General features: G+C 35.5%; 1 protein-coding gene across 1 annotated transcript in view; it reads right to left on the bottom strand.

Moving 5' to 3' along the window:
* NCOA1 (nuclear receptor coactivator 1) overlaps nucleotides 1-13302 on the bottom strand; it is a 275560-nt gene that overhangs the window by 70679 nt on the left and 191579 nt on the right. The window contains exons 9-11 of the mRNA XM_025354227.1: nucleotides 7049-7228; nucleotides 5678-5773; nucleotides 1228-1368 (exon numbers count right to left, since the gene is read on the bottom strand). Of these exons, the coding sequence (XP_025210012.1) occupies nucleotides 1228-1368; nucleotides 5678-5773; nucleotides 7049-7228 (417 nt within the window). The remainder of the gene's footprint in view (nucleotides 1-1227; nucleotides 1369-5677; nucleotides 5774-7048; nucleotides 7229-13302) is intronic.

Genomic DNA, 13302 nt, shown 5'->3' with positions numbered 1-13302 from the left:
AATACAGATTCTTGGCTCTACCCAGTGAAATACAATCTTATGGGGTGGTATAAGTCTAGTAAGGAGCCCACTAGAGAACCACTAGTCTGTACAAAGCTCTTCCAGAAATACCTGGATTGTGATATTTATATAGATACTTCCTGGAAAAAGAAAAAAAATCAAACTACTTTCTCCATATATCACTAGGAAGCAGTTGACCTGAAATGTAATGAATGGAAAATCATATATAAACTTAGGAAATCTAATGTTATGGGAAAAATGTTAAAATTAAGACTGATGAAATAATAATATTTTTAAATTGTTTTTCAGGAAAAGCCATACAACGAGATTCTTACAGAAGAAACTATCTAGAGATTAGAGAATAAATTTCATTGGAAAAAGAATGTTAGGCTACCATAATTAAACGACAATATTTTTAAAGTATATCAAAGCCATTTAATTCTGAACTTCTGTAAACTTTCTGGCCTTAACTCTCAAATAACTTTTCCCACCTTTCCTGTAGTACTGTTAAGTTTCCTAAGGGCAGGTAATATACGTATCTTATACTTCCATGATACTTACTAAGACCCAGCAGCTATGCAATAATTAATAATTTCACAGGATGTATTTTTTGGCTTGAAATTTCAACCTGAGTCAAGAGATACAGGTTCTGCAACAGTCATGAAGTAAACATGCATGACACTGATCTCTGTATTATCCAGAAGGCCTTTAACATGCTTGTTCTGCTGGGAATGATCTTTGAGAGCCAAACAAAGTATTATTTATTCTCTGAAGTCATCCTTGATTCTTCAAGTCAGAATAAATTTTTTTCTTATTTGGTTATGGTTCTATCATATCCCATGTCAAACTGATCTTTAGGATTGCCATATATTTTCCTACTGTATTATAAGCTCTTTAAGGGCAAAACTTTCTTTCTTAGTCATCACTGTACCCCTGGCACCTTATATAGTGTTCTATGTATGTTGGGAACTTGATACATGCCTGCTGAATGAATGAATGAATGAATGAGTGACCACCACACAACATCCTATTCTTTAGAACATGTATCCCAAATTTCAGAACCACTCATGAATTACTTTGCTTACCCATTTCTTCCTTTCCTAAAACTGATTATTGCAAAAACTATAATTTGGAGAAAATACTTATCAAGCCATAAGTTCTATACAAACTATTCAAATGTAAGTAAAGATAAAGGTTAATGAAAATAATTAAGAGAGAAAACTTTACCTTCTTGGAACAGCTGTCTGGCATAAGATGGCTCTCTGCCCTGAGGTTGGAAAAAAGCGTAAATGCACTTCCTCACTAAATCTTCCCAACCAGTTCTGCCAGCAGCTCTCAGGGAACTAGTATCAATAGAGATGATTTTACCTGTACAAAGAACAAAAGTGTACATTTATAACAGCCTCTTTATATAAATCATCCATATTTCAAAACTAACAACTGAGTCTAAGAAATATTCTTTCTTTCCAAATACTCAATAAACAAAAGCAATAAAAAGCACTATTAATTTTTATTACATATAGTTATGAAGTATGTTATTGACATAAATTGTTTTGGTTTTGGAATTGTTACGTCCTAGTATGTCATATTATAAAATTCAATTCAGGTCTAGGATTAAAGTCATACCATAATGACCTGACGCTGCTGAGACTAATGCAGTTCAAACTCCTCTGGCTTGGTCTTTGGATTCTGCTCTCTGTATACTGATGACTGATAGGAAAGGAGAGGTAAAGATGAAGTATATTGCTTGGTTTAAATTAATTTCTAATTACTAAGAGAAGAGAGTATGAGAAAAGAAGCAAGGCTTTCCCTCTCTACCCTTTGTTGGGCTGTAGGCAATACTGTATTTAAGACTAAACAAAGACTGAAGGCAACAAAAGTTAAATCAGAAAAATGGTAAGTGAGAACATTAAGATTTGCTGGGCAGTATGCACACGGAACACATGCTTTATAAAATTTATAGTGATTCACCATTGTTATCATATTTAAACAAATTTCCTAAATGGCTATGAGAGAATTCAGGTAAGTTATTCCTCAGTTAACAGAGGGCCAATTAATCCAGTTTGTAAATATTAAGACCTCTTTTATCATGTTTTACACAATCTTACAGTCACACAAAATAATACAAGATATATATAGAATATATATATAAATTAAGAATTATATTAATGAGATAAAAACCTGCAAACCCACCACTCAACTTTAGAACTTGACGTTACCAATATTGCTGCATCACATGTGCACTCCTCCCTTGTCGCTACCCCCTCTTTAAATTCTCCTGTGAATGGGCATCTAGACTGTTAACAGTTTTTTGCCATTATAGTCAGCACTACTATGAACATCTTTCACATGTTGCATGGTACATGCATTCTCTAGGGTATATACGTAGGAACAGAATTGTTAGATTGTAGGTTATGTGAATGCAACTTTATAATATTAATTTTAAACTGTCTTCCTGAAACTTGTACCACTCTATGCTTCCACCAGCAATGCATAGGAGCTAGTGCTAATCTAACATCCTTTCCATCACTTGTGTTGTCAGGCTTCTTTACGTTTTCAAATTAGTAGGCGAAAAATGCTATCTCACTGTGGTCTAAATTTTTATTTCCCCAATTATTAGAGTTCACCACTAATGTTTCCTCTTCTATGAATGCCTGATTAAACATTTTCCCCATCTTCCCCTTCTTCATACAATCAACTCAAATCTATCATCCAGTTTGTGCCTCCTCATCGAACTAACTCCCTCTTTATATATTTCATTTGGTTTGCTTAGAAATAAAATATTCATTAGACCTTTGTAACTTAGGGTCTTGAATCTGATGTACCCAGTCCTACTTGATCAGGTTATCACCTAAGTCTTGGCATAAATGTAAATAGTAGAAAGAAAATAAACTGAAACTCAAATAAGGGAATTTTGTCATTTAAGAACAGTTTGGGGAAAGCCTGGTGAACACTGTAACTGAAACTATAAAAGATCTTAGATTTTTAAGAATTTTAATAGTTCAACCCTTGTTTCTTATGTCAGAGATAAAAAGTTGGTTATAGCAGGGATTCCACTGCTACATAATCTTCCTATACAAGAATGCGCCTCACAGGCAGTGACTAAGGGAGGCGTGTGCATGTGTGCGTGTTCATGTCAGAGTTGGCCCCACGAGAGGGCATGAGAGTTTAGAGTCTGGGGACTGGCAGGAGAGAAAGTGATTAAGTTATCAGCAATGGTACCAGATGGGTAATGTAATGACTGTCTTAGTGAGGAATCATGAACAGCTTGATTTAGAATACCTCTGCCTACTACAGGAAAGTTTAACCAATCAACCAACCACCAAACAACCAAACAACAATAAAAAACCTTTTTACATTTCCTAGTAAAATACTTTTTTCTTTTTTTAAGAGATATGGACCATCCCATAAAGAGTTAAAAAGTACCACAAAAACTTAAGAAATGTTTAACATTTATTATACCTATTCTTTTTAGCTAAGTCAATTCTATGATTTATATAATAAAATGTTAGTTTTACATTTTAAGTATATTTTATATTTCCTTGGTATCTTTGTACAATAAGTGTGTACAGTATAGTGATGCCCTTTTAATAGCGCTTTAGTGAAAAGTAACGTAATACAAGAAAGAGCTCCACATTAGGACTTAAAGGTGTCCATTCTCGGCAAAGAGCTGTATGGTTTTGATCAAATCACCATCCCCTCATTTGTAAATCCAGGTTGGATTCTGTGATCTTTGAGGCTGCCTCAAACTATAAAATATATAGTTATTTTATGGCCCAGACGCTAATCTTTTATTTTACACGATTATGGTTATTTTTATATATTTATACATATCACCAGGTATATCTAAAATTTTAACACCTGGGTTCTTAGAAACAAAACTACCACGGATAACACTGTTCCTATGAGAAAATAAAGTCCTTAAAACAATCCAATTTAGAATTCAACTTATAGAAATGCAATATGAGGAAAAGCTGAAACATATTGTTCCTAAATTAGCCTCATAACTTTTAGGCCTTCCTCATCTCTGACATTTTTCTGTGACCTCACAATAACCCTTTTCAACACGTTTTCATTCTGCTATCTCACAAAGCCCTTCTTTGGTTTCTTTTTAGGTTAACTGGTTACTGACCAATTTTCCTTTTCAATGGACTCTATTTTTCCTTCATGCAAAACACTTTCAATTTTCAATAATCTAAAAAATAATTTTTTATATTTAAATAAGAAATTTTTCTTTGGGCACAAACCCACACATCCATAGTAAGCTTATTAAATTTTTCCAGTATTGTTCATGGTAGAGACCGGAAAGGAACACAATACATGGTAGACTCAAAAATGGAATGAAGAAAGGGATGATAATTGATAATTACTATCCTTAGATGCCATCTCTCTGCATTCAGAGACATTCTCTTCACCATTTTCTATTATCTGTGCTAATTTATCCATACTAGTTCTTTAGTAAGAGCAGCTGGAAGTTTATCACTAAAAACACATGCACAAAGCATACAACATTGGAATATTAGATTATTGGGACTAAAAAATGAATATATAATGAAATAGGATCTTATAAAAAGGTGGTAAAAGTCAAAATGTACACTAAAACTAAACTTTCACAAAGCAGAAAATTCAGAAGAAATGATTTTTAAAATCTTAGTCTGCTAGAAAATATACCTCTAATATTTATCTCTATTTTAAAATTAGAGAGGTAAGTGAGATATATGTAACCCTGGTTGTTGTAAAAGCATGCACATACAATGTGTTAGTGTAAAGATAAAATCAAATAACATAAGAAAAATACTTCATCAGCTATAAAGAACAGTAACAATTTGTCCTTGCTGAAAATAAAATCTGAAGTAGGCCTTTAAGAATGCCTTATTTATAGGCAGTCTGTTACTCAGTTTGAGGCTCTCCTGACCTCCTTCTAGCACTTCTAACTTACCTCTCTGTCTTGCTTATCTTTAGACTTCTGCAGCTCTGGTTCCTCAATTAGGAGTACCTGTTCTGCATCAAGACCCTTCGTTGCTGCCCCCCTTCCAAGACCCACACTTTAAATAGTGGGCACCACTTCATCCTTTGGCGCTTAGTATCAGCTCCTCAGACAGGCCTTTGCTGACCAACTAATTTCATAAATCCTCCCTTATACCATTCTCATAACTTTTCCATCATCAAAAATAACACAATTTGTCATTGAATTATTTTTGTTCAACCATATACATCTTGAGGAATCACCTAGTGACAGGCACTTCTAGGGACTCAATCAGTATGGGCTAAATAAATTTAGAGAAAAAGAATTTAAAAAAAACCCAGAAATAGCCAGATACATTTAAGCATAATAATAAAACTACCGTATTCATATCTATTTTAAATAAATGTATATATATCTACATATTTACATATCTATATCTTCTAAATTTCTTTAAGCATTTTATTCCATGATTATGAAAAATAATTTATAATCAAACAAATATAGGTATATAAAGTTATAAAAAGTGTTCTCTCCAGCACCCTGACCATGATAACGATTATAGTATCTAAGAGCACCATTTAAAATGTTTTCTGTATAAGACTAGGGAGCAAAGCCTAAATCTCATAGAACAGAAAGACATTCTGGATATAATTAAAGGGCAGAGTCACATTATTAATACCTATGGAACATTCTGAACTTTACAATTAGTACCTGTAGTATCTTGCTTGGTCATAAAGGATTCTACACCCGTAACAGCTGGAGGCCGAGGTAATCGCCGTGCAATACAAATCAGACATGACTGGAAATCTGCCCAAAACAAGAAGGGGAAATTGAAGGAAAGAGAGTAGAAAATGGTTTACTTCTATCACTTGCCATTAATGGTTTTCAAAAAAACAATACATGTTACAGGACCTGACATAATATTGAAATCATTCTTATCTAATGTATCTTAGAAATAAACTTGCTGGCAACCAAAAACTGACAGCTCCAGGTAGAGAGTTAGTTGGCACAAACTATTCCTTCCTATTGAATGCTCTTATATATACCAGAGCAGACTGATGCATTTCATGTACGGATAATAACAACTAGAAGTAGTAGTTTTGGTTAGATATAAGTGGCACAGTGTTATTTAAAATACAGTTTTGTAGTCAATTTCTTATATTCACCAGTACTTAATGGCTGCAAAGATTATTCTTATAACCAAGGTGTAGATAATTATATGAGAAAAACAACCTTTAACTCTGAAGCACTATTTTGCTCTTGACAGATGACTTCATGTTTTTAGGATATACAATTTTTTCTAAGTCCTATTCCCAAATTTTGTTTTGAGGATGTTAAACACAATATCACACAGCTAAAAATGAACTTTAATCAAATAAGACTTGGCATGTGTATTTTGTAAAAAGTCTCCAGTTGATTGCCACCTCCATTTCCTGGTGAGACCTGCTACGTATATGGCTTTTTTGCATCTGACTGACTTCTTGTCTACTACCTTCCCTTGTCCTTACTCCAGTTCCCAATTTGTGATTTTCTAAACTTAGCCCAGTCTAAGTTTACATGGAAAACTCATCCACTGTCACATATTTAACTAATTCCATGTTGACACCATGTTCATATTAGAGCTTCAGCATGTTTCCATCTGTTCATAAGTTTTCTCCTTATAAATTACCTTGTATAGCCTGAAAAATGCCAACTCTATTCTCCAATGTTCCCTACACTCTAAACTTGAAACTTTCTAAAAATCAGAGCTGTTCAACAGTCTGCTGCATCTGGTACATTTCCAACTGGCAGCAGTTAGTTACATCTCTTATTTCTAGACAGCAAGTTGGTCTGAATTATTTGACATTTTAGTGGGAATGCCAGCTTAAAACTAAGAATCTGGGGGGCATATTAAAGGAATGATTCTAGATGTAATTATTGTTTTTTAAGTATTAAGAATATATAGCAAATGGAATAGCTACTATGATACATACTATAGTAACCAAAAATACTATCTGAAAAAGGCAGTTTATAATTAATTTCCTCTCCTTTCCTTAAAGTCACAGAAGAAATAAACACTTTAAAATGAACATTTGGCTTTACCTTCTCCATCCTCTTGAATTGATTTTGGCTGTGACACAGTGAAACACTGCATTACTTCATAACGCTGGCAAGCTTCTTGGTTCTCGGTTCCTGGCTCATCTGGAGGGTGAATTAGCATCCTGCAGTTAAAGGTATGGCTGTTTCGTCGTGTTGCCTCTTGAGGCCAAGGAACTCCATTTACTGAGGAAGAAAAATTGATTACGTGCTTGTGAATATGGTGAAAAAGCACAAACTCTGAAGATACAAAAGATGTACTTTAAGCGATCTGCTTAATTAGACACTCAGATTAAAAGACAGACTGACCTCTTCACATCTAACATTATCCTGAGGCAATAGAATACTTATCTCCCTAGCAAATCTAAATGTCTACCAATTAGAAAACTGTAACAATTCCAAGAAAATACATGTGATCTTCCCCTCAAATATTATCATCAAAGACAAAAATTAAAAATTAAAACTTACTAGTCATTTTGCTCAGAATTTTACAGCAGTTAATTAATGAGTTTTTCAGTTGGTTTCCAGTTATACTTTGACAATGAAATGATTCAAAACCACAGGTATATTGATAAGTGGGGTTTTAACTTGGCAATCATGGATTCTTAAGGTTGGCTTTTGTGTGGATGTGCACCTTTCTGGGGGAGATTTCAATTTTCTTAGAGTCTGACTCAAAAAAATATTAAGAATATAGAGCAATCTCAATTTCTCATAACCATTTTCTCCTTGTGCTTTATTTTACTTAACTGGCACAGTTCATATGCTACAATACCTTGGATATAGTGGATAATCAATATTATTATATTAAAAAAATGGCTAAAAAAGGAATGTTACCTGATCCAGTATAGGAAAAATGAATTCAGTTGCAGAAAAGGTATCCATTTCAAGTAAAAACCACTGTGTGGTAGGTCATAATTTCCCAGTCATAGTGTCATGTTTAAATCATGTGGTCATGAGATGATCAGAGGGTTTTTAAGGCTGCCTTTTTTTTTTTCTGAGATGGAGTCTCACTTTGTCACCCAGGCTGGAGTGCAATGGTGCGATCTCGGGTTACCGCAACCTGTGCCTCCTGGGTTAAAGCGATTCTCCTGCCTCAGTCTCCCGAGTAGCTGGGATTATAGGCGTGCTCCAACACGCCGGGCTAATTTTTGTATTTTAGTAGAAACAGGGTTTCACCATGTTGGCCAGGCTGGTCTCAAACTCCTGACCTCATGATCCACCCATCTTGGCCTCCCAAAGTGCTGGGATTACAGGTGTGAGTCACCATGCCTGGCCAAGGCTACTTTTTTACTGTTCCAAACATTTTCCTACCTTAAACTCTCCAGTGACCCTCCTTCCTTTTTTCCATCTCATCCTTTATTAAGTGTTACAGGAAATCAGGGAAACAAACCCATATTGGAGTAAGAAGTCTTGGGTTCTGCTATTAGCAAGTTCTAAGGTTTGGGTTAATTAATCTTTGATGCTCATTGTCTCATTTTTTGAAATAAAATAATACACTACATTATCTCTAAAGTCATTTATACTTTAAAATTTCATAATAAAATACATAAGATACCTTGATGCTTGATTCAAATATCAGTAGTGATTTTAATAGAAACAATCATTTCAAGTCCCCAGTTACTACAACAAACACATATTACTATTTTCAAAAGGAAATGAAGTTTCTATTCTGTTGGGGGAACAATGTGGAAAATGAAGAGCTATGAATAACATTTTTATATGCATGTCTGGTTTAGTTATATAGGATTTCTGTCCAAGGTCCTCCCCTCCACTTTTGGAGCACATATAGGCTAAAGAGTGGAAGGAAAGGGAAGAAAAAAAGAAAAATGAATGTAAAAACTAGCATATCCATTCATTTTTAAAGCTCTCTTCTCATGTACTGAATAAATGGATTAAGTTGTCTAATTATTAGGAAAACTCTCCAACTAAAGTAAATAGACCCTATGATAAAAAATGGATTTGTGCCAGGCGTGGTGGCTCATGCCTGTAATCCCAGCACTTTGGGAGGCTGAGGCAGGTGGATCATGAGGTCAGGAGATCAAGACCATCCTGGCTAACACAGTGAAACCCTGTCTCTACTAAAAATACAAAAAATTAGCCTGGCATGGTGGCGGGCACCTGTAGTCCCAGCTACTCAGGAGCTTGAGACAGGAGAATGGCGTGAACCTGGGAGGCGGAGCTTGCAGTGAGCCGAGATCGCGCCACTGTACTCCAGCCTGGGCGACAGAGCAAGACTCTGTCTCCAAAAACAAAAAAAAGAAAAGAAAAAAAAGAAAAGGATTTGTTAACACTACTCAAAGAAAGAGATGACACAATCACGTGGAAAAATCTCCCGTGCTCATGAATAGGAAGAATAAACATCATTAAAATGGCCATACTGTCAAAGCAATTTACAGATTCAATGCTATTCCTACCAAACTACCAATGACATTTTTCACAGAACTAGAAAAAACTATTTCAAAATTCATATGGAACCAAAAAAGAGCCCAAATAGCCAAGGCAACCCTAAGCCAAAAGAACAAAGCTGGGGGCATCACGTTATCTAACTTCAAACTATGTTACAGGGGTACAGTAACCAAAACAGCATGGTACAAAAATAGACGCATAGACCAATGGAACAGAATACCAAGACTAAAAATAGGGCCGTACACCTACAGCCATCTGATCTTTGACAAAGCTGACAAAAACAAGCAATGGGGAAATTGACTCCCTAGTCAATAAATGGTGCTGGGATAACTGAATAGCCACATGCAAAAGATTAAAACTGGACCTCTTTCTTACACCATATACAAAAATCAACACAAGATGGATTAAAGACTTAAATGTAAAACCCAAAACTATAAAAACCTTTGGAAGACAACTTAGGCAATACCACTCTGGACACAGGAACGGGCAAAGATTTCATGATGAAGATGCCAAAAGCGATGAAAACAAAAGCAAAAATTGACAAATGGGACCTAATTAAATGTAAGATCATCTGCACAGCAAAAGAAACTGTCAAGAAAGTAAAGAGAACCTACAGAAAGGAAGAAAATATTTGCAAACCATGCATCTGACAAGGTCCAATATCCAGTATTCATAAGGAACTTAAAGAAATTTACAAGGAAAAAACAACCCCATTAAAAAGTGGGCAAAGGGCATCGACACTTTTTCAAAAGAAGACACACATATGGCCAACAAGCATGTGAAAAGAAGCTCAGTATCACTGATTATTATTAGAGAAATGCAAATCAAAACCACAATGAGATATCATCTCACACCAGTCAGAATGGCTATCATTAAAACATCAAAAAATAACAGATGCTGGCAAGGCTGTGGAGAAAAGGGAATGCTTATAGACTGTTGGTGGGAGTGTAAATTAGCTCAACCATTGTGGAAAGCAGTGTGATAATTCCTAAAAGAACTAAACAGAACTACCATTTAACCCAGCAATCTCATTACTGGATATATACCCAAAGGAACAAAAATCATTCCACCATAAAGACAGATGCAAGTGTATGTTCATTGCCACAGTATTCAGAATAGCAAAGACATGGAGTCAACCTCAATGACCATCAATGGCAGACTGGATAAAGAAAATGTGGTACATATACACCATGGAATACTATACAGCCATAAAAAAGAATGAGACCATGTCCTTTGCAGGAACATGGATGGAACTGGAGGCCATTATCCTTAGCAAACTAACACAGGAACAGAAAACCAAACACTGCATGTTCTCACTTGTAAGTGTGAACTAAATGATGAGAACTCACAAACACAAAGCGGAACAGACACTGCGCCTACTTGACGGTGGAGGCTGGGAGGGGCAACAGCATCAGAAAAAATAATTATTGGGGGCTAAGCTTAGTACCTTGGTTAATATGGTTTGGCTCTGTGTTGCCACCCAAATCTCATCTCAAATTGTAATCCCCACATATTGAGGGAGGACCTGTAATCCACATGTGTTGAGGGAGAGAGAGGTGAATGGATCATGGGGCAGTTCCCCCCATGCTGTTCTCCTGATGGTGAGTTCTCAAGAGATCTGATGGTTTTATAAGCGTCTGGAAGTTCCTCCTTTGCCCTCTCTCTCTCTCCTGCCTCCTTGTGAAGAAGGCAATTGCTTTCTTTTCTCCCATGATTGTAAGTTTTCTGAGGCCTCCCCAGCCATGTGGTACTGCGAGTCAATTAAACCTCTTTCCTTTATAAATTACCCAGTCTCAGGGAAGTTCTTTATCACAGTGTGAAAATGGACTAATACACTGGGTGACGAAATAATCTGAACAACAAACCCCCATGACATGAGTTTACCTATATAACACACCTTGCACATGTACCACTGAACCTAAAATAGAAGTTAAAAAAAAAAAAGGCTTTAAGTTTTTGTTTACAGCTTGGCTTCGATAATGTTTACCCTGATCTATTCGGTTATCAGGGACAGTTTCAACTTTCTGAAGGTGTCTACAAAGAAAGCTACTTGCAGAATGTTACTAGAAGAAGAGCTAAATATCTAATCACACTCAGTTCAGGTAAAAGGAATGAAGGTAGAGAAAAGGAAAAGAGGGGGAGGAATGGTTAGGAATTAAGGTAGGATTAAGGAGCCAAGAGAAGAGCAGACAATGATGAAGATGAGAAAGGTGCTTCCTTGAAGTTTAATTTCATGACCTGTTATGGTGGTCAGTATATCTAAATTGTATAAAACACTTTTTGAGATGTGAAAAAAAAAGTTGAAAATAATCACCACAACAAAAGAAACTAAAGTCATTTTGGTAATAATTTACATGTCAACTATCATATCTTCTTAAAACAACAATAATTAACAGCAAGTTCAATTCCAAACTTATAGGCCCCTCAAATATAAGCTGCTAAATATTTTAGGTGATCTTTTTAGATACCCTGATTTCACAAGGTTAGATTGTTTTAAGTTAACTGAACTATTAATAGTTTACCATGACAAAACTTTTTTGAACTTGAATCTTCTTTTAAACAGTAGGTAGTGAGCTACATATTTATGCAAAAAGACAACAGCATCACACACATAAGGTCCCGTATACTCTGTGGAATGGAAACAAGAGGATAGATCTATACTAGAGGTACAAAGCTTCTGACAAAATTCAGTATTTTGTGTGCAGGAGGGTGCAGTTTTCACTATCTAGCTAGAAAGCAACATGCCTAATCTTCACGCAATTCCTTTCTTAACTCACCATATGATTCCTCTTTAAAAGGATAAATGCCACTGATAATGTTTAAAAAACCTAGTCAAACAAACCCAAAGTATTAAAAAATGACTAACAAAAGCCCCCTGTATAGGTAAAAGTAGCAGTTTAGCACTACAGTTTAAAAAAGAAGAACAGGGTCCAGCGTGGTGGCTCACTCCTGTAATCCCAACACTTTCAGAGGCCGAGGCAGGCAGATCACTTGAGATCAGGAGTTCGAGACCAGCCTGGCCAACATGGTAAAACCCCATCTCTACTAAAAATACAAAAATTAGCTGGGCGTGTTGGTGGGCGCATGTAATCCCAGCTACTTGGGAAGATGAGGCAGGAAAATTGCTTGAACCCAGGAGGCGGAGGTTGCAGTGAGCTGAGATCATGCCATTGCACTCCAGCCTGGGTGACAAGAGCGAAACTCTGTCTCAAAAATAAATAAATAAATAAATAAAAAAGAAAAAAGAAAAAACGGAACTATCCTACTGAATGTGATCTATAAAAAAAATTTGCCTCAATTTCTACAGAATAATTTCTATGTGCTTCTAAGAGCACACTATGAAAGGACAAGATTGTCCTTCCTTCACATCAATTTCTAAGCTAAAAGCATAATCAAAACAAGCTAGTAATTGTTAATAATAATTGAAGATCTACCATTCAGAAGTTAAAAGCTCCAAAATATTTAGAAAAAGCCAGTAACAGGAATAATAATAATAGCTAAAACAAAAAGAATTTAATACGAGCCAAGAAATACGCTAATCAACACTTACCCCTTAACCTTCCGATCAAGGATGAGGAGTAGAGGGGTCAAATGTCTTGTCCAAGGTCACACTGCTAATTAAGTAGCAGAGTCAGAATGCACAGCCCATTTCTGTTTTATACCAGAAAGGCTATGCTCTTAAGTACTATCGTGTCTCCATCATTTGAGATATAAATGGTATGAATTTATAAAAAGACTTGCTTTCTAAAATTTCTTTTTTCAAACTTCAAGTTCCAATTTATTAGAATTTCACAAATAAGTCTATGTTCACTAACATCTCATTCTTTGTAATCTTAGCCTTTCACAATATAATC

The sequence above is a fragment of the Theropithecus gelada genome, chromosome 13, assembly GCF_003255815.1.
Source record: "Theropithecus gelada isolate Dixy chromosome 13, Tgel_1.0, whole genome shotgun sequence".
NCBI lineage: Eukaryota > Metazoa > Chordata > Mammalia > Primates > Cercopithecidae > Theropithecus > Theropithecus gelada.
The sequence above is the reverse complement of the archived record's forward strand: the minus strand, read 5'-3'. Positions and strand labels throughout refer to the sequence as shown.